This window comes from Alosa sapidissima, chromosome 16 (assembly GCF_018492685.1).
Source record: "Alosa sapidissima isolate fAloSap1 chromosome 16, fAloSap1.pri, whole genome shotgun sequence".
In the NCBI taxonomy this organism is placed as follows: domain Eukaryota; kingdom Metazoa; phylum Chordata; class Actinopteri; order Clupeiformes; family Clupeidae; genus Alosa; species Alosa sapidissima.
Genome location: NC_055972.1, coordinates 21,485,464 through 21,507,664, shown reverse-complemented (window position 1 = coordinate 21,507,664; position 22,201 = coordinate 21,485,464). Strand labels below are relative to the sequence as shown.

Below are 22,201 nucleotides of genomic sequence, written 5' to 3'. Positions count from 1 at the left end.
TTTCCATAGTGTAATACGATTGGGTTGCCTGATTGTCAATCAACCTTCAGTCACAAGAAGAGGTGGTAACTAAAAAATCTGGGAGAAGCCTAATCCTATTAGAGGGAGAGCAGATAGCTAACAAACGTTCAGAAAAAGTCCTGTTGGCAAATTTGAGGAAAAGTCGGTAAATGGTAGCATAGAAACCTAGACGCACCCTAGCGGCGGCAAATTAATTTGCTCAGCCTGTACGTCTAGTATCAAACCATAGGGATTTCTATTGGTTGACGCCGTGGACGTCATCCAATCACAGCGCTCTATTTTGTTAGCGAGTCTTAAGGCTTGATAACGACAGTCCTGCGACGGTGAACAAGGAAGGTGGCTATGGCGAATGAAGAGCGGTTGTTTGAATCGGTGTTGGCGTCTTTGGAGGAGTTGGACTTGTGCTTTTCTTTGAAAGTTGAGCAACACACTGCACTTAAGTCATTCCTTTCGAAGAAGGATGTAGCCTATTTGCCGTTTTGCCGACCAGATACGGATATGGTCGTGGCGCTGGCCTATTGCATGCCTAGGCAGTTTGAAAGACAATTCTCTGCCCGCCCCTTGGATTAAGCGAGGTGAATGGTTCGATTCCAGACCATACATTTCAATGATATAGGATGGCCCGCCAGGCTAGGTAAATGGGCTATTTCACACAATTTGAGGGTGCTACAAAAAATAGTGCAACAAAAAGAAACATTCTCCAGCGTATCATTACTGCATATGATGCTGAAAGGGAAGTGGACCCCCAGTATCAATATATTTATGGCAGGTATTGTATCGAAGTCATAATTTTGGTATCGTGACAACACTATGCCAGAGCCACTCTGTTTTCTAGATGTTGAGGATCGGAGGCTCTACCACCAACAAGTGATGCTGCTCAATGGCAAATTAGAAAGAGCACATTATCAAGCTCTAGTATGGAGGCAAGCACACATACCAAATCCAGTGTTACCAGAATTAAAATGTTTTTTACTTGTCGGTTGTTGCTGACGGTAGATGCAGTTCTGCATTAGGCTGCTAAGCCTGCTAAGTTCATATTATATTCTGAGTTGAAGGTTATCTGTGTAACTTGTTATTGTGATAAAATGCATTAAACACCACATGAGTGACTCACTATATTAGCAATAAAAATATGGTTGTGTTTTGATTAGAATTTTCGAGTTTATTACATGTTAACTGTAATCATGTTCCCATTAAATACGTTAATAAACTATAGTATGGCTTCTTTAATGCTTAAACATGTATTTAGAGAACACTTTTATTTGGTTTTAGTGATTACCTTTGAAATCAACCGAATTTAGTGAAAAATAGGCAAAAATCACTATTTTATGTTAAAATGCTGATTATGCGGTTTAGAACTCAGAATTGAGCTTGGTAAACAAAATATTCAGAATCAGCACCCTCAAATTAGGTAAGAGGGGTGATTTACCAACTTTTCCTCAAATTTGCCGTCAGAAGTTCTCTTCTGTGAATCTGCTCTCCCTCTATATTTCAACCATTTTAATTTATGTATGCACTAAATAAGCCTATTAAAAATGTTATATGTATTTAAATATATCTGCGATGTTTCCCACAGAATAGAGTTTCAAATGGAATTGAGAAAAATGTCCTAGGACCTATTTGAGGAGGGGGAAAGAGAAGAGAAGCAACCTGCCACCCCTAATTATAAAAGATAACTCCATGGTAATATAAAACAACGAATGTTTGTGGGCTGCAAACACTCATACACCTTCTGTTCATTATCAGGTTAATCTATTGCTCAGTGATAAAAATGATTTGTCTATGCTCATTCTTTATCTAGTGTACAGTACTGCCTTGCCACTTTGTTATATGACATATCAGGTTCTGACTTGCCCCTCCTGGCCCTGCTTTATGTGGTAAAATGAGTTGCAGTGGATTTCAGTTTTGTCTGTCGTTACTGAATCTCAGAGATATTAGGTCGCCATCTACTGTATATAATGTGTAATTACTCAATGGGACATTGGATTTCAGGCAATGGCCTCAAGTTGATTTTAGAAACATCAGCAAACGATCAGTCATTTCCTCCCAAATTCAGTTTATCTGGAGCCAGATTCACTTAACTCAAAACAGACTGACTAAAGACCAGAGCTAGTTTTCACTTTAAGAAATTTAGAAAGTATTATTAATGTGCACTGATACCCTTTGCTCAATTTTACTCAAGTACAAGTAAAAGTACAACAGTCAGATGCCTACTTAAGTTAAAGTACTGAAGTACTTGTTTTTAAAAGTACTTGAGTATCAAGAGTACAAGAGTAGCCTACATTTTTTTAAAATATTGCATTACTACTGCAATAGTAGTATGAAAATGTTATGAAAAATGTTAATGTTAGTACCTTGGAGAATGTAAAAGGAATTGAAAGTAAAATCAAGTCATTTTCATCTTTTTACCATGTTGCCAGGAATGGGCAGTATTTCTAATACATGTATTTAAAATATGTATTTCAAATACAAAATACTATTTTGTAATTGAAACACTTGAAGCGAAAACTATCATTAACTTGTTCAGAAAGTTTAAATAGTCTGGCGAGGTGGGGCCACAGGTTGGCACATTCCCGGGATGGACCTGCTGCATCTTTATCCATTGTTTCATCCATGGTTTCGTCTCTTATCTAAATCTAACCATGGAGTTGACTTTGGCGGAAAGCTGAAGGTGATTGCTGATAGGCTGTTCCAATCAGTGGCGCCTGCACAATCCAATCACATTTGAGAGGGAAACAACAAATTAAGGGTTTCTGAGATTTTTCTTTTTTCCTTTTTTTTAGAAGAAGTAACTGGTACTCACAGTTATTGATAGAAATATAGTGGAGTAAAGAGTACAATATTTGCCTCTCAAATGTACTTGAGTAAAGTAATGAGTACTCCCCAAAAATGATACTCGAGTAAAGTACAGATCCCTCAAAATTGTACTCAAGTACTGTACTCAAGTAAATGTACTCCGTTACTGTCCGGCTCTGCTGATAACTGACCAACTGCTTTCCCCTTTTTATTTACCCATATATCACTGATAAGGCGGTCCCCACCTTCCTTCCTCAGAGATGAGGCTTTTGTTTGTAATGGCTTGATCTCTGTCAGCTGCTTGGATACTGTATTTTAAATGAGCTGAGACACACACTGAAGCTGTGTCATCCTGTTGTTCTTCAGTTTGGCCCATTGCATAAAGAGACCACAAGTCGTTCTTCTTAGGAAACCTTTACAGACTTTATTCATATGAAACTTTCGTTCTTTAGACCTGAAAACTGGGCAGGTGAGTGGATCTATTTCCATAGTAAACTTGAGGGAACTGTTGTTAACTATTTTGCACATTCATAGAGGAACTATAAAAGTTATCTTGACCATGTAAAGTTCTGCTTTGTGTAACCATATTAACATACAGCTTCTGTAGGCCGTTGAAACTATTTTGAAATGTTACTGTATGTGACAATTAGAGGGAATCATCAGAAATGATAGGTGCTAATTCTATCTGAATTCTATTTTGTTTTGTTATGTTGTGTACTCACCACATCTCCAAGCAAAGATCCTTAATTACTAAACGCTTCAACCCTCTGTGCACCAAGTCATGTTGTGGTCACCTCTGAAGAGAACTGTAATATTGTCTTCTCATTATTTGACCTAATGTTTGCTCAGTTTTCTTTTAGATGAAGAGATAGTTCAGGAGTTTTGTTACCATCTCCCTGTGTGACTCCACAGTCCAGCACATCAAGTTTTCTCTGAAGACCATGAATTATTTTCACCCGTGTCCATACCACAGATACTACACCATGCTCTCCTCAGGGATCGATCACACACACTGGCCCGGTCACTTCCTCCCACCTATCCCACCCGCTCCTCAGCTGCCTCTGACTTTGGTGGTGCCAAGTCACTGCGGTCCTCCAGAAACAACTAGCCAGAACGAGTTCCACTTCTTCTATGGACCAATGCCAGTACCGCTGTCCATTCCTCCCTGGTATTACAACAATCTCTTATGGCCCCAGCCCTCTGTGAAACCATCACCAAGCCAGAGACTGGGCCCTGTTAAACCCAGCCCCAGAGCCAACCACAGCCAGGCTCTCGCAGCACACTGGCCTGAGGGCTTCACCCTGAAAGGGGAGCTGCGGTGGGGCAGGCTAGAGAGGGTGTATGGCCCCCGCAGGGAACTTCCGAACTTTGTCAAGGAAGACTTGCGACGAATGTACGGCACTTTCCCCCGGACTGACGTGAGCATCAGCTGCCAGGGGGGAGAATTTGTGGTGCACGGGGACCCGCGGGTGGGTGAACAGGAGTACAGAGTGGAAAAGAAAGTGGTGCGTCAGATGGAGAGCCCGGAGGCAGACAACGTGAGTGTGATAGTGAAGCAGAGGAAAAAGAAGAGAGCAAAGCGTTAGAAGTAATAATGACTGACTTCATGTGATTTACTTGTGGTCACTGGTCACTACAGACTTAACATCAGGACTTTTGTTAGTAAGGTGAGGTCTATCCAATGTACAGTATGTGTAAATGGAAGAGATAAAATAAAGAAACATTTGTGAAAATATTATAGAGCTTTTCTTATTGTTTCCTTCTCAGATTTTCATCTAAAACAAACAGACCACAATGTTAGCTGAAACATTATGTGAAATGAGTGGATACAGTGCATAAAAGAACACGACTTTTGAATTTAATCCTTTTACAGGAAAGTGTGTGTGTCAGAGACAACACACAATGAAAGAGAAAGAGAAAGAAAAAAAAGCTATGAGTAATCAGTCAACGTTCTGACCTTTGACCCACAAAAAGAGTCCAATATTCCATCTATCTTCCTTGAGTTTGTACACGGCAGACAGAACTGGTGACTGATCTCAGACAAATTACTCATTTGTCTAAGACCCTTAAATGTGCCTTACACCCCAAAAAAGAGCACCTTTCCATTTAGTGAAGAAAGACTATTCATGCTGTTAACATGCCCGGTCTTCTCTACCACTAGCATTCTTTAAAGTTGACACATCTCTTAAGGTCAAAACGTTTATTTGGACTTCTGCTATACTGTAGACCAAATCCATGTGGGAGTGTGTGAATTTCATCATCCAGCCTCCCAGGAATTTGTTCCTGAGTCACACACCGGGAGCAACAGATAAGACATATTTGTGGTTGGGGCGTGGGTGGTGATGCTGTATTTGCCTACTCCCACGTATTCACAGTAAGTTAGAGTAATAGGCTATGTCTAATCAACCACTAATCTGAAAATCATCATCTTCGTCATATAAGCTGTACTGATGTAAACTCCTAATCAATTGGCCTTGTCATCAGCATTACAGGACACACCTAACAATTTTCACCACGTGCTCTGGAAATTATAAGGAAGCATGTTAAAATCAACTGTTTCTTTGAGATACAAAATGCAGCAGCTAGGGTTCTCACAAAAACAAAAAGAACTGACCACATTACTCCAATTTTTAAGTCCCTGCATTGGCTTCCAGTAAGTCACAAAATTGACTTTAAAGCACTACTGCTTGTTTATAAATCAGTAAATGGAGCAGGACCTGTCAGACATGCTTCAGAAGTACACACCTTCTCGTCCTCTCAGGTCTCAAGAGAAAAACCTGTTAGTAAAACATGCTGTTAGAACTCTCGGATGACATCAAAAAGGCTTTCTGCTAACTGCACTGAGTTACAAATTCTGAATCTTAAAAATTATTCTTGTGTCTTATTTTGTCTTTTTAATTATTCTTTATTTTTGAGTGATTTTACCTTGTGTGTTTTATGTTTTCTTTTTTATTATGATCTTTACCTTTTTAAACTATTCTTTGAATATTCTTTGCCCTTCTATGCTTTTATCTGTTATTACTGTTTGCTTTTGTTTGTGTAAAGCACATTGAATGACCTCTGTGTATAAAGTGTGATGTATAAATAAACTTGACTTGGCTTAACTTGAGCTGAAAACTTCTGTAATCTTGAAAAAGGCAGTGCGGTTTTTCTCAGAATGGTATGGTCATTCACCAATACCCTAAGAATAGCCTTTTAATCATACGTAAGAGCATATGACTCCTATTTCACCTCTGTTTGGATATACTCATTTAAGGTGTGGCTGAGCATGTATGGCATTTTCTAATTGCTACCATATCATGTGTATGTACATGAGCTACTGTATATGTGCAGACAGTAAGATGGAAAATAAAATTGTATCATTGAAAATTTCATCCTTAGTGGGTTTACCGTAAGGAGGAAGTTGCTATGCTTAGGTAAATAAATCCATTAGAACACAAATACCTTCTCCGCACCACACTGATCCTCAAAACCACGATGTCAACAATAATACATTCTTTTCATTTCATCCATTGAAGTCCACTGATAAGAGTATTGATTTACTGTTAGTTGACAGGGAAATCTTTAAAAAATAAATTCACAAAGACTCTTATCAACAGGTTTCAAGTGCATAGATTTTTATTGAACCTCACATAAAATTAAACAATGTGCATAAATCCCTTGTATGTTCAATTGTGACAACCGACATTTTTTAGAAAGAATAAAAACTTGGCAGTGATTTCAAATACAGTCGTTTACATTCACTGAAAATATGTAGAATATTTCTGCAGGCCTATTTATTCAATGTTGCATAAGTTAAATATTTAGTTATAACTGTTGGCATGGGTCATTTCCTGCTATGAAGTTCATGAATATGGAGCCAGAAGAACTGAGCCCATAGATGAGTTTTGTGTAACACAGCATCTATGGAATTCAGTTCTCACAGCTCAACAATCAAACGAGACACTCATCTACTACTCGCCCACCCCTCTGTGAAATCTCTTCTCCCACCTTCATGAAACTTACCGTTGTGTGTCTTTGATATCTGTAACCCCCCATGTATGGTAAAACATCCTCCACAGCAGCCCTGTAGGAAAATGAAATTACTGTAAATGTGGAGGTTGATTTTGACACATTGTCTATGAGGCCATCAGACTGGCTGATGCAGTGAGTCAGACTCCAGCTGCTGTCTCCATCTCCAGGCCCTGAGGTCACAGCTAAGAGAAGCATACAGTCATATATTCGCAGTAACTTACTTTGTATATACAATACACATCCTGATAATGAAATGTATTATTTTGCTAAGTGTACTCTGCTGTGGTGATGTGCCAAGATCCCTGGGTAGGTATGTTAAGCATGCCAGAGTGAGCAGAGTTTGACATGTAAGCACTGGATCTGACTATCAAGATGTGCTGACCCATCAAATTGAGCGTGACAATGAGTTTTATATTGTGCAACAGTTCTTGAGAGCTGTACACACAGAGTTACTATGAAATGTCCAAAAAGTGGTTCACATCCTTTACAGATGGCTAGAATAAAATTTGGGAATTTTTCATATTCCATCAGCTCTTCCCAAACTTGTAGACTGGCACTCACAGCCTGGCTATCGCTTTACAGTTAGTTTGCTATATGTCTATTATAACTCGGTTTATAAGTTACAGAACCCTAATGGATTTCTCTGTCATGGCTGTGCGTTCAGGTTTTCCACTCTAATCGTCACACCTGGGGACTAGGAAACTGCTTCCTGTTAAATAGACGCAGTGAACCAGTTCTACTGCCCTTTGTAGACCCAGGAATCTCCTATACTTCTGTCCAGATATAGCCTATGTCCACCTTTCCCAACACTTTGTTGCACATGCACCCCATACTCTAACTTCTTTTCATGAATTTCATTGAAGAATACACATTACATTCAGGAATACACATTGAAACTCAACCCCTCCCCCCCCCCCCCCCAAAATAAATAAATAAATAAATAATTTCACAATTTTCAAGAAACAGCATAAATGCTGAATGCTGTTTCTTAACTACATGAGCTATGCTTATCACATTTTTACCAATGGAATGAAAACTTCCTGAAGGTGTTTTTCCTTCTGAAGTGCAGCCATTTCAGTAAACAACACATGTCTTCCAACACTCACCTGTATTCAGCAAATCGTGAGTTCTCCCAGCTGTAGGTTCTAACACTTGACATTTACCATTCATTCCAATGACATAGAGCATGTTCGCTCTATGTCATTGGATAGTCAGATAGTCAAAGCCAGCTGGTCCATATCCAAATACCTCAACAGCATTCAGTCCTGGTCACCACAGTCCTGAATAGAAAAGCCCTTTCGGATGGGTTCTTAAATACTAATCTCTCACACCGTCCTCTCTCTCTCTCTCTCTCTCTCTCTCTCTCTCTCTCTCTGAGACTGTCTGTGTGGCTCATGCTATTTCATACGGTAAGTCAGACAGTCACTTCCCAGTAAGGAGGAAACAGTGGGAGGGAACCTCACGCCCCCTCACTATGAATCAATACACAGGGTTTCTGAGGAAAACATCTAACTGGTTCTGCCCTGGATTCCCATAAAACAAAAAAGGGGAAAAGAAAAAAAAACACTTCCTAAACAGTAGAGGAACTAGGAATTCCCCCTGAGCTAAGCGATGTGCATGCCAGGCTACAGCCAATCTCGACAGACAGTGTGTGTGTGTGTGTGTGTGTGTGTGCGCGCAGGGGCTGTAGTGTTTCAGGGTCAAGCGATAGAGCCACAGTCGTTGTCATCACCAAAAAATGCAGTGTCATTCTTACGGTTAATGTAGCAGTGACTATCATGATGAAACACTGGTGGCTGTTTACACATGCAATAAAGATCATGGGTGAGATTAAAATGTTTCAGATACGGTGAAAATCACCTATGGGAGAAAACCAGGAAATTCCCCAAATCAATTTCCAACCCTCTCCACAAAGACACCAAGAAACAGATAAAATGGATGAAAATGTTCCATATCATCAATGTTGATTCAATTTTGTTTTTAGGCTAATGTAGAGTCTTACTGTATGATAATGTAGTAAAACAAAATTATGAGGAAATTCTCCTCAAGAAGGAAAAAATGACCAGAGAACAGCCACTTAAAAGCCATCACAAAAATGAGGGTGTCCACTTTCAGATAAGTCACTACGCAGGTGGGATAAGTTGCAATTGACATTTTGCACAGGACTTCAGAAACAGACCTGGCTTTCATGCTGCTGTTTGAACACTAGGGAAATTGGCTGCAAAGGTCAGTGATCCCATTTCCTTTCCCCTCACGATCCTGCGCACACAGACCTTTACAGCCTCTCATTTGCTTTAGGCCTACAATTGCCATAAGTTTAAACGCATCATATATGACTAGTGCAATGATGAAATGCATCTGTGATGATGACAACACAATCTTTGCTTGTGCAACAATACCCTTAAGCAGCCCACTCTCAAAATATTAAAGATTAAATAGGCATAGGCCCTATAGGCAGGCTATCAGCAATGGGAGAAAATGGCATTTCAAACATCTTCTGGCACATGACAAGACATCATTTTGGGCCACATGTAACAGCTGAGTGGACACAATAAACAGAAGACAGCACCTGTAGCCTGTGGTTATAGGTTACTTCTGGAAAGAAAGTAAATAGGAAAGGAAAAAAATAACTATAGGAATCTTGTCGTATTTTGGGACAAAATATTATAGTAATCTCGTAGGAATACTATAGTATTTTGAGATAGCCTACTTTAGAAGTAGCCTAAGACTACCATAGAAACACTAAGGATATTATAGAGATACGTATAGGCTTACAGAACATCACAGAAGTAGCCTATTATACACCATATAATTCTTATAGGATTAGGCTACTGTTATTTTTCGTATGTGCTGTATTGCTTTATATTAAAGGTAGGCCTAGGCCTACTATAAGCATGCAGGGTAACGTCACTTCTGATGACGTTCAAACGAAACAGAGAGATAACTCTTCCAAACGTGCATATCACATATTGCATATTGGGCAGCCGTGGCCCACTGGTTAGCACTCTGGACCTTGACCAAGGCACCTAACCCCTCACTGCTCCCCGAGCGCCGCCATTGTAGCAGGCAGCTCACTGCGCCGGGATTAGTGTGTGCTTCTCCTCACTGTGTGTTCACTGTGTGCTGTTTGTGTTTCACTAATTCACTGATTGGGTTAAATGCAGAGACCAAATTTCCCTCACGGGATCAAAAAAGTATATATACTTACTTATACTTATAATATCGTCGGTGATTTGCTGGAACAGTTTATTATGTTTGTATAGGCAAGGTTGGCCCAAGTTGTTTTGTGGCCATTTTTGGAGCCAAGGCTGTCCACGGAGACCACGTGTTTTTTTTATATATAGTGTATTCGGGGCACAGGCAGCTAGCGGATGGTGAGGTTATGTTAGCTGTATGTGACACAAATGTTTTAGCGTTAAAACCGCGTTACATCGCTTATAGTACCTTTAATTGAGCAGGGGACACAGCCGTTGACTGCAATGACCAAAATGCCATTCTCTGGTGGGTTGTTTAACTTCCGCGTTCAAACTCCTCCTTCTATGAAAATGGCGGCTTTGATGAAACATTTTACTTTCTTTGGATAAAACCAGAGAATTTCAAATACGAACGTTTCACATAGAAAGGTATGTAGTGTTAATTGCTGATAAATTAGCCATACATTAAAGAGTGGCAATATATAGACTTTTCGCATATTCCCGAGGACTACGAATCCTAGTCAGAGGGAAGCGAACAACGCATTTCCAAGTGTGTTTGCAAACTCAACTTATGCTAGCTAGCCTGCCAATCAGTAGTTCTGTTAACCCATGCATATTTTGTTGCAGTGCTGTGTCTTGTGTGCCGTTTTCCGTACGTAAAGTGATAGGGTTAAGATGAAAATAACCTTAATTGCACAATAGCTGCACGATGTATTGCTTGCTGCTTTCCCCATGTTTTCATATAAACATAGCGTGTGGTTGCACTGCCACCAAAACATTAATGTTCTAAGCTAATATAAGGTGTTCTAATGTAGGCTATCTAATGTTTCTCACTGTGATTGTGGTGCGCGCACTAAGAAGAATTAATAAGAGGAATTCATTTAGCTAGTGCGTCTGGTTTTGGCGGTAAGCAATTGCTACCCAATGAAGTTATTGTGGGAATTGTGTTCGTTACACTGTTACAGTTTCATTCACACAGTAGACAAGTAATAAACAGTAGTAGTTTCCTCTACTCCTTGGCTTCTCGTGAACATTTCGCTACTTTATTTCGTCACGCCCACATACCAGCCCAATCTTCCCGAACAGAGTCGAGTTTTTGAACCATTAGAGTCCAATAGTCCCCAGTGAACTAGTTCAAGTTGCTTCAAGGCAAATCAAACCTCAGTTTAAAAATTAATGGAACTGAAGTTGATATACACAACCCATACTCAAAATCTGTCAGTCTGAGGAGCCACTCTACTAAACAGCTGGCTATAGGCCTAAAAGTAGTCAACTTGTTCTTTTGTGCCACTATTGTCACCTTTGTCATTTGTGTGCCACTATTGTCACCTTTATGTAATTTGTTATGTAATATTCCTACAGATTTTGACATCTCTGTTATGAATCCCTGCAACAGGTGTGTACTATTTTCTTAATTATTGAAGAAAAAATATATAATTTGATGCACATTTTGAGGGATCTGCTGAGTAGTTGAAGTGTCATAACATTGAAAATGAAGGTGACTGAACTGTCAGTAAATTCTCTAACATGAACCATGATTGTATCTAGATGGCTGACACTGATAATCACTCTTTACATGCCCACAAGTCTAGAATCACCAGTAGCCTCAAACAGCACATCATTTCTATGGGTAAGAGTTGTGGGAAGCACCTAGTTAAGTTTTTGTATGTACAACATACTATTTTTCTATGCTGCGCTGCACTGCTAGTTCCAACTTTCTACACGCAGTCTTGCAGTTCTCTCTGCTTTGCACAAACCCACTTTAAAAAATACTTTCGTCAGCTTTTATTGCTCACCCTTAAAGGAGAACTCCGGCAATGTTTCACATAGATCTCTGTTTTTTGAGGTCACAAGCACTGTCGGTACGAAAAAGATTGGCGTTACCTAGCTCGAGTTGCTACAGTAACAGCTAGAGCAGCCAGGCAGCTACAGTGCTTTTTGAAGTTGCAGCAAATTTCTAAATGTTATCCCATTTTGGGCTGGAATACTAATGTAACAGCAGTCCAAAAATAATGAACTTGCTTTCCCAATCAAAGAATCAAAAGTTGGTACACTATAAATCCATTTTTGAAAACACTGATAAGTCATGTTATTTAATTGTGTTTTTCAGGTAATATCAATAAAAGTGCAATTGTGTTGTTTTGATTGAGTAAATAACAATTACCCAATTAGAGTTCTGATTTTTATTTTTATGAAAATGCATCCCGAGGGAAATTTTAGAATATATAGGATATAGCGTTTTGGAGCCAAACTCTTATATTACCCTTACAGCAACCAAGATAAGAGCGTAATAGGGTCATTCCATGAGAAAACAGCCAATATCGGGGTATCATGTACATGGTACCTCTCAGATTTTGCTGAAAAGCTGTGAAATATGCCTTATGTTACCAAACGAGGGAATCTGAAGTTTTAGGTCAATATCTCAAACGGTTTGCCTGTGGTGTCCATTTGAATTTCGGGTGCCACGGCCCTAATTGACCCAATGACCCAATAGTAAAATAACACTGAAAATGGCTGAGGCCTCAAAGGACTAATAAATGTGATGTACTACAGTGGGTAGCGCCAACCCCCCCCTCCAGTTTTGGTGTGCCACCCCAAGATTTGCAATGGCCTGTGCTAAATAAAATTAATTTAGTCTTTTACGCAGTGGAGAAAGTGACAGCGCAAGAAAGAAAGTGCGTCCAAATTCACCCATTCTCAGTTGAACTACTCGCAAAGTAGCCTATTCATCACACAGACATCACAAGTATCACATGAAAGAGCTTTTTCTCAGCTTTTAAACTATGTTAGCCGATAATTGCTGTGTTGAACGGTTCGCGAGAAAAGTAAATAATATAATTCAATTTAATCATACATTCTACTGAAGGTTTTGCGTCCCATGATCTCCCTACCCATTTATCTCGGTGGAATACTTTACGAACCCTTCTTTTAACACATAACAAACCATATATCAGAATAAACAGGAGACCCTACCGAACACAAAGGTGTAAAGCAGTCCCCTGTACAGTTAGCCGTTCTAGAGTAATCCAATCCATGTCTCCAAGTTTGGGCTTTAAGTTTTGCAATGTGTTTAAATTGTTCCACATGATTTCATAACGGGCCAAATACAAAATAAATGTTACAAATATCGCCTAGATGGAGGACAGCTAAGAGTTTGTGAAAGTAGCCTTAATGATCACAAAATGCTAAGCATGCATCTAGGCTATTTGAGTTTCTTAAAGCTGATCTGTGCTTAAATTGTTCAATACATGATTTCATAACAGGCCAAATATACAATTAATGTTATATATAGCGTAGATATCTGTAAATATTAGATGATCAGATGATTTACAGTTCTATGTATTATGTCATGTTTCATGTTTTTGTAATGTTTCATACAGTGATGCAGGTCTACTGCAGTGAATAGGCTAAATACAACTTTGATAATTTTTATAGCCTACTACTGTATAGTTAACTTTGGCCCCCCACCAAATATGCCCAACTGAAGGCCAAGTGGCCTTGCCCCCAGAATGGTGAAATTCCAAGCCTGATTACAACTCATAATTTAGGCCTATTACATTTTGGCTTCTCATTTACAAGAATGCCATAAGACAACAGACACTGCTCATAACCCACATCAACCCTTATATTATCCCTTATATATCTTTAGGTCATATGGGTCACAGCATGACATGTGCAAAACAGAAGGCCTAGGCCTACTTTTCTGCTGTGGACAACATAATTATGACCGCCGCTAGCGAAGCGGTCATATAATGATTGTCAAAGATTTAATTTGTGTCGCCAGCATAGCCTATTGACAATTTATGTTGTAAATAGGCCTACCTTATAGGCCTACCTGTAGCTTAGGGAACTAACAGCTTTCTATTAGGATCTAGTTTGTTAGTTACAGTTTTGTCATAACTCCCTGATGCGTTTTTGCATTTAGAATAGCCAGAGCGTGGATATCTCAATCGGAAAATTAAACAATATTGGGCGCCATGGACTAGGCTGGGTGAACCCAGTCTGATCTGCCCGCTATTTATTTTTTGATTTCTTAAAAGATTGAGCTTGGTCTGGTGAAAGCCAAACTAGCCATGGACCTCAGTTACACAATGCAAGGGAACATGAATCAGCCTATATTTGCACGAACAATAACGGACAACAGCTCTTCAACTTTGGCCCGTTAAAATGTGTATGAACAGTCTAGCGACGCATTTCATCAAGGCCCATTTGGACACGTCAGTTATTTGCACCACTGGTTAGATGTAAAACAGCATTTCGTTTCAGACTACTGTTACTTAATTTGTGCATTGACAATAACGTTTCAGACTACTGTTACTTAATTTGTGCATTGACAATAAAGTATCACATGAACTAAAGATGACTAAAATCTTATGTAGAAGAAGAAACATTCACAAAAAATCCATCCATCCAAAAATGACCTTTGTTTTTGATAGCTGTTGAAAACGGCATGGAACTGACAGAGATGTTTTTGTTTATTAATAAATAAATAAATAAATAAATAAATAAAAATATAACATTATGCTGATACCTTTTGCTTTTCCCAAATACAATGTAGCCTACAGGTGTAAGTGACCTTTCATCAATCCAGTTGCAATGGATGAACTGTGATGAACTGCCCTACTTGTGATTGTTTAGAGATTTTAAAGGTTTTATAACAATGCTACATCTTCTTTGGCTATTCTACAATCTATTCACCTTTTCAGCGCCAGTAGGCTACTTTCTGTGCAGCCGCACACACACTCACAGGCATGCCAAACAAGCATACACAAAAGTTTCAAGAGTGGGGGATGGAGTAAAAGATGGAGACAAATTGAAGTGTGATTTATTATCGCGGAACGGATGTACAGGACTGAGCGGCGGTCATATTTTGTACCGCTATGCGGTACATCTAGTTTTAAAATGAATGAGTCTAAAAAGATGTAGCCTAGGTGAACTTTGTAAAGGGACAAAGTAGGCCTAATATGGCCCATGAAATTATAAAATAAATACAGACTGTTTCTGGATTAATTAGTTTACTCTAATTCAATGCTGAAGTAGGCCTTTCATGAAACTAGACATATGTAAAATGTCGTGTTTCATGTTTTTGTAATGTTTCATACAGTGATGCAGGTCTACTGCAGTGAATAGGCTAAATACAACTTTGATCATTTTTATAGCCTACTTCTGTATAGTGCCCTGACATGTGGCCTTTGTGCCCCCCACCAAATATGCCCAACTGAAGGCCAAGTGGCCTTGCCCCCAGAATGGTGAAATTCCAAGCCTGGCCTACATGATTTTAAAAATGTCCCCAAAGTGTAGCACTGTAGCCGCCTGGCAACTCGAGCTAGGTAGCACTGATTTTTCTTTTTTTGTCTTTCCTGAATCTACTTCGTGACCTCGAGAAACAGATCTGTGAGAAAAGTGGCCAGAGTTTTCCTTTAACTCTACCTTGCTGGCTCAGTTTCGCAATTCAGAGATGAGATGGTGCTGGATGAAACCTGACATAATTCAATGAACATTCAATGAACACGAGGACCAGCCCAACCCTAAGCTTAATCTTTTCCAAAGCTGCCTGAGTCTTTTTGTTATGCAATTCTAAATTTACATGGAAATTGGACTGTGTAATAAAAAACATAATTATTTTCTTCTTTGAATTTTCTGTACAGTATGAACTTCAGTACAATTTAAATTGTATTGGAGCGGGGGAAGTATCTTTCTATTTATCTTTCTCCTCCCATCAGTGAAGGACATTATCCCTCTTGGCACCCAGAGACGAACCAGTGCTGATGATGGCAGCCAGCGTACTGCCCTCTCTAAGCCAGAGGCACAATCAAGGTCTCGAGCCCCAGCCCCCAGTCTCTTGACTCCCTCTCCAACCAGAGCCGCAGACCCTACACCCCCAGAAGAGTCCAACTCCAGGAACAGGATGGGACCCCCATTTACACACAACGCTAGCCAGTCAGATGGCAACAGGTTCCTGAGGAGCTCTGTGAACCGGCTCAGTAGGTCTGCCAGGCGCAGAACTCTCACACCTGACCCCAAGAAGCAGCATTCTTCTCCGGCCAACAAGAGGGTTCCCGTTACGGTCAGTAGACCAGTGCATTTACATTTTATGATTTGGCTCAGGTGTTATCCAAAGCCACTGATGAGTGAGTTAGAATATACACTAAAAGCAGATCTGGGGGAAAACTGCAAAAGCAAAATGGATACATCATCAATATGTTTTCTTTCAGTGGATATTAATGGTGGATAGTCAAAAGAAGGATGGATTTATTTTTTAAAGTTCACATCTGAGGGGTATTTCACAAAACCTAGATAAGGGATTAAGCTGGGATTTTTTGGTTATCCTGGATGAATTTACATGTAGCCTAAACTTGGTTTCACAAAAGAGATGGCACATAAGTTACCATGGGAATTTATTCTCTGTCTGCACGTTGCCTGGTCCCGACCAGGCTAACAGCCAAGCTAAGTTAATTCTAATGGTAATAAAAACGGTAAATGGTTAATTCTAATGTTGTCTTATTGTCTCAGCTAGCTGTCATTCAAATCAGACCTCCGTGCTAATTTTTAAGGAGCTTGCAAAACAAAACAGATTGTCTGCCTACTACCATATGGTTATCATTATGACCGCCGCGAAGCGGTCATATGGGGATTGTCAACGTTTTTTTTTTTTTTCCCCCGTCATCTACTTCCTGAATTTTTGGTCAACGATACCCGGGACACCGAACCACCGGGGCACATGAAATTTGGTGGGTATGTAGCCCCACTAGACTTTCCCCGGGGGCCAGAACTGCACCAAATTTTATGTGTATGATTAACCTGACATTCTCTGGGGGTATGCCAAGTTTCGTAGAATTTCATCCATGGGGGGGGTCTAACAAAATTAAGTTATGTATACATTTAGTGACTGTACACTCATTGGCCTGTAGATGGTGGTGCACACATATACACACGCACACACACACAGGCACGCACATACCATCAGTATCGGCAATTAGAACGGGCGATACATAATTACAAATTCAGTAGGATTAAAGGAAAACCAAATATTCATCATAATAATTTGGCTGCATTTCCAGTATTGGCGTCACTTAGTCGTTTGTCCACCAGATGGCGCATCGTTGCAGTGAGACATAATTCTGTTGGAAGTTAATCTAAAGTGGGTTGGAAAGACACTACGCTTCCTACAGGGACAAGACTGTAGTTTACCGCAGAGAACGTCTAATAAGGGTAGGATGATTTCTGCATGACATGTAATTCCCATTTCTTCTCGAAGCCGAAATAAATCTGAGAATGTTTATCGGACATGCTTGGTTTTTACTGCAGGTAGGCTACATTAATCTTAAATTATATCAATAGCCTAGAGTAGGTAAAATAATGTTACTGTTAGCATTGGTTGAGTGATGGAGGCCAATTTGATTATTGATGTATTTGTAGAAAACCATGCGGTTATAGGCTACCAAGAAAATTGATAACAGCACTAATTGCATTTTTCGACTGTCATCTCATTTGCTTATGACCATAACCTTGGCTACTGACAGGAGCTAATGGAATGGTTTTCTAATGGAAAATATATAGGCTACCTGAAAGATAATCTGTCTATGATGCATCCTAAACACCGGGCTGGGACATTTAGCTCAAAGTCTCAAAAAGCATCTGAGTCAACGTTAATTTCCAAACACCCATATAGGCTACTTCAATCCTCTATTTTCAAAGGTGATTCAAGTAAGGAAGAGCATGGCTCAAAGTAAAGTGACTGAATCATAAATTCGTCAAAGTGAATAATTTGTGTCAACTCGCCGCAATGTAGATTTATTAACGCACCCGTGATCTACATCTCCATTTAAACCAAATGTTTTAGAGCGCACGTTGAGAGATGTATCCAGTGCAGGGCTGTACCTACACAGATTTGTTGCACGTGCTGCAAAAATCATTCTTTGCGATGGATGATTTAGTACCAACGTTACACCGGTCCAATACAGTTTTGCCTATGGCTATACCGTGAGACTGAGACGTTTTTTGTTTGTTCGAAGTGCATGTTTAGGGTGTGAGAGGGGAGTCGATGTAGCCTGGGTGTTCCCATGCTGCCTTGCGCGTGATTTGATTCACGCTGCTAAGGCAGCCTGGAGACCATGGAGCAAATTTTCGCCTGAGATAGGGAACCAATCACAGAACAGGGGGGAAAGCAAGACGATGATGAGCTATGCACAGACGCATTTGATAGACATCCGTGGCACCCAATAAACGGATCTGGGCATTTTTTTCAAATACGAGAAAATGAACGTTTGGTTCCCAGACCACGTCTCATTGAGAAGTGGTGGCGCTAGCCAGGCTAGAGTCGATGTGCTTTGATTCCAGCTTGGTAGTAGTAGTATATGCGATTAAAAAACACGTGTGTGTGAAGTATCCAAACAATGATAACGCTTTCATTATGGCTGCTTTAGCCACAGACCTTGAGCTACAGTACAGTGGGTTGGGTTCCATTTAGAAGTGTCGCTTTCCGTGATTCACACAGCTGCGTAAAACGTATTAGGGCCTACTACTGATATGCAAAACTATTAACTTTTCGCCAAGAGGTGGCAGCTTAAGTCCGCTTGATACTGTAAGCCATTGGTTCCCAAATTTTATTTGGGTCGCCAGCATAGCCTAGTGACAATTTATGTTGTGTAATAGGCCTAGCATAGGGCCTACCTTATATAACTTATAGTTTGTTAACAGTCAAGGTTTTGTCATAACTCCCTCTATGCATTTTTGCATTTCGAATAGCTCTGAAACCGGGGGCGAACACGTCGCAGGGGGGCGCCAGTGCGTGGATATCTCAATCGCAAAATTAAACAATATTTCTGTCGGGCGCCTACCATGGACTAGGCTGAGTGAACTCAGCCTGATCTGCCGGCGATTCCTTTTCGTTTTCTTAAAAGATTGAGCTTGGTCTGGCGAAAGCCAGACTAACCATGGACCTCATAGTTGCAAAATGCAAGGGAACATGAATCAGCATATTATTTGCACAAACAATAACGGACAGTAGCTCTTCAACTTGGCCCGTTAAAATGTGTATGAACAATCTAGCAACGCATTTCATGAAGGCCCTTTTGGACATGTCAGTTATTTGCACCACTGGGTAAAACGGCATTTTGTTTTAGACTACTGGTATTTAATGTGTGCATTGACAATAAAGCTGAATATCATATGAACTAGATGACTAAACTTATGCATATGTAGAAGAAGAAACATTCACAAAAATCCATGATATGACCTCTCTTCTTGATAGCTGTTGAAAACTGCATGGAACTGACAGGGATTGTTTTGTTTAATAATAAATAAATAAATAAATACATTATGCTGCTACCTTCTGCTTCTCCCAAATACAATGTAGCCTACAGGTGTACCTTTCATCAGTGCAGTTGCAATGGATGGACTGTGATGAACTGCCCTACTTGTGATTGTTTAGATATTTTAAAGGTTTTATAACAATGCTACAAATTTTTTGGCAAGTGCTACAAATCTATTCACCTTTGCAGCGCCAGTAGGCTACTTTGTGTGCGGCCCGCAAACACACATTCCAAACAAGCATACACAAAAGTTTCAAGAGTGGGGGATGGAGTAGAAGATGGAGACAAATTGAATGATAGAATGAAGTTTTGGTAATCTGTTTTATGTGATTACTTAGTGATAAGTCTTGGTCAATTGTAACTCCTAAATTTTTAACACTTGTGGATAAGGATAGTCGAAGATCAGTAAATGTAGCATGTGATGAGGATGGGATGTCCCTCATCTTTTTAGGACCTACAACCATGACTTCTGTTTTATCGGAGTTCAGAAGCAGGAAATTATTTGTCATCCATGTCTTTATATCTCTTATACATGTGTCAAGTTTGGCTAACGGAGTTAATTCGTCAGGTTTTACGGAGAGGTATAGTTGTGTATCGTCTGCATAAGAATGAAATTTAATGCCATGTTTCCTAATTTCAGAGCCTAGGGGAAGCATATAGAGAGAAAATAACAGGCGCCCTAGTACTGAGCCTTGAGGCACCTCATATTTTACTATAGTCTGGATAGACGGTTTATTGTGGACTTGTACAAATTGTCTGCGGTTAGAAAGGTATGATCTAAACCAAGCGAGTGCTGAGTCTTTAATGCCTATCAAATGTTCAAGCCTGTGAAGTAGTATGTCATGGTCTATAGTGTCGAAGGCAGCACTGAGGTCCAGGAGGACTAAAATTGATATATGTCCATTATCGGCAGCAATGAGGAGGTCATTAAAAACTTTAACTAAGGCTGATTCAGTACTGTGGTGAGCTCTGAAACCAGACAGATATAATTCTTCGATTTTATTCATATGTAAAAAGGCACTAATTTGTTTGGACACTATTTTTTCTAGTATTTTCGACAGAAAAGGGAGATTAGATATAGGCCTATAGTTGGCCAGGCCGTTAGGGTCAAGGGTAGGTTTTTTGAGGGATGGCTTAATAACAGATAACTTAAACGACTGTGGTACATGCCCTGACAGCAGTGAGTTATTTATGATCTGGAGCAAAGCATTGTCCAAGAAAGGGAGAGCAGATTTCAGAAGATGAGTAGGGATAGGATCTAGTAGACTAGTTGTAGATTTTGATGAGGAAATTGTGGAAGTGAGGTCTAATATGTCGATCGGTGTAAATGAATTCAAAGTTGTTCGTCTCATCTGTGATTCAATTATTTTTTCGCTACCGTTCAGCAATGTCAAACCTCGCTTTATCACTTATCTTGGATGTGTTAATTCTGACTTTGTGATGCCCCTCTGGTAAGGAGTTGCAAAACTTGGACCAACCATGCTGTTTATATAGCAATTTTATTTATATAGCAAATTTCATACACACAAAAACAAAATGAATAGACAAAAAGATGTTTACTAATACTGATGCAAATAAAAAGCATATTTGTTTATAGGATAGTTATTTTTTATAAACAGTTAATGGTGCTGATACAATGTTATCATTTGAAATTTTGTTTTTATTGTCTGTTTTGTAGATGGGACCCTCTCGTAACACCAGCAGTGAGCGAAAACGTTCTGAGGGTTCACCAAGGAAAAGTCAGACTGTCCCTGCCCGCAAGTTGTCCTTCGGTAGCCCCAAAAAGGACCTCCAGAAAGCAACTAGCAGTAAGACTGACCTGACCTCCTCTCATATGGTAAAAGGACTTTAAATTGCTTAATTATTATTGCTCATTCATTTTGTCTGGTTCTTTCTTTCCACTCTGTTGACACAACTGTGACACTCGTGTACAGGAAACGTCATGTAGTCAAAAATGTCATCGCCTGAAACTTGTGTAGTCTCTGTAGCGGCTGTAGTTATAAACATTCAAATACTTCCTCTTTCATAATGAATGCTTTGAAACCTTGAAACATGTCAAGCTGGGCAAGTCAAACTGAAAGGGTTATGGGCACTCATGCTGGTTCCTCATGTATGGTTTGGGTGCTTGTTTCCGTCACATATGAGGAGATGCTGTACAATACATATTATCATTTTTCTGCATGTATTAGGATATGTAATGTTTTTTTGTCTTTCATGTTTTGCTGGTCCATCGGTTGATCTGTTGCATTTGATTCTGCTATAAGGTGACACTGCAGAAGATGCTAAGAGGTACATTTCATCCCTATTTTTCATTAAAAAAAAAATGTGCATCTTTATAAAACCAATCCCAAGAGAGCCCCCTAGTGTTCGCTGTTTTCTGCATCGAAAAGTCATAGGTTAACACAGCAACGTGTGATGATTGAATCGCCACGCGACAACTAGCTTAATTTTAACTCTACAGAGTCCATTCGTAACACTGTTGATTTGACAGATTGCTTGGTTACATCCATATTTTACTTGTGAAAAAAATAGTTGGTTGCTGGTCAATGGTTATACTCAGAATTTGTGTGATTTCCCGCTCAGGCTACTGTTAGAAACGATACGTCAGAGGATAGAAGTTCACCTTAAGCAGTTTCACGTTATCTGTCGCTACGTTAGCTAAATGTAATCTTCCGTCTTTGGTTTGAGGTAAGTCAGGATAACTTTTAGGGCATTGACACTAGCTTATGGAGGATGAACAACGTTAAGGTTATCCTCTTTCCCTCTAAAACTCCGTTCAGTGAACTTGGATAGATTGGAAGCTAGAAGTGCTAATGTGCCAACATTAAGGTGTTTGCTAGCACGTTGTTTAACTGTTATGAA

General features: G+C 39.7%; 2 protein-coding genes and 1 long non-coding RNA gene across 10 annotated transcripts in view; 2 read left to right on the top strand and 1 right to left on the bottom strand.

Moving 5' to 3' along the window:
- Nucleotides 1-3,172: 3,172 nt before the first annotated feature.
- LOC121685884 lies at nucleotides 3,173-4,484 on the top strand. 3 transcript variants are annotated; one of them, XM_042066737.1, is made up of 2 exons: nucleotides 3,173-3,286; nucleotides 3,791-4,484. In XM_042066737.1, the coding sequence occupies exon 2, from the start codon at nucleotides 3,801-3,803 to the stop codon at nucleotides 4,401-4,403; it is 603 nt and encodes a 200-aa protein (XP_041922671.1). In that variant the 5' UTR covers nucleotides 3,173-3,286; nucleotides 3,791-3,800; the 3' UTR covers nucleotides 4,404-4,484. The 3 variants fall into 3 exon arrangements, with proteins under 3 accessions (XP_041922671.1, XP_041922670.1, XP_041922669.1); XM_042066736.1 differs by having other exon boundaries at nucleotides 3,678-4,484; XM_042066735.1 differs by having other exon boundaries at nucleotides 3,667-4,484.
- A 1,933-nt stretch (nucleotides 4,485-6,417) lies between these two features.
- LOC121685897 lies at nucleotides 6,418-8,147 on the bottom strand. Its single transcript, XR_006023469.1, has 2 exons — nucleotides 7,938-8,147; nucleotides 6,418-6,883 (listed from the first exon to the last, which is right to left on the bottom strand). It is a non-coding gene; the product is annotated as an uncharacterized LOC121685897 (long non-coding RNA).
- Nucleotides 8,148-10,306: 2,159 nt separating this feature from the next.
- slf2 (SMC5-SMC6 complex localization factor 2) overlaps nucleotides 10,307-22,201 on the top strand; it is a 43,760-nt gene continuing 31,865 nt past the window's right edge. For 3 of the 6 annotated variants that reach the window (XM_042066661.1, XM_042066657.1, XM_042066656.1), the window contains exons 1-6: nucleotides 10,362-10,454; nucleotides 11,388-11,421; nucleotides 11,574-11,655; nucleotides 15,749-16,092; nucleotides 21,018-21,176; nucleotides 21,604-21,628. In XM_042066661.1, coding sequence (XP_041922595.1) covers nucleotides 11,574-11,655; nucleotides 15,749-16,092; nucleotides 21,018-21,176; nucleotides 21,604-21,628 — 610 coding nt within the window. In that variant the 5' untranslated portion in view covers nucleotides 10,362-10,454; nucleotides 11,388-11,421. Of the gene's footprint in view, nucleotides 10,455-11,387; nucleotides 11,422-11,573; nucleotides 11,656-15,748; nucleotides 16,093-21,017; nucleotides 21,177-21,603; nucleotides 21,629-22,201 lie in introns of all 6 variants that reach the window. The other 3 variants (XM_042066658.1, XM_042066659.1, XM_042066660.1) reach the window with 3 other exon arrangements.

What these genes read in the sequence shown, in the direction of transcription:
- LOC121685884 (XM_042066736.1), top strand. Translation starts at nt 3,759, where the DNA reads ATGAATTATTTTCACCCGTGTCCATACCACAGATACTACACCATGCTC.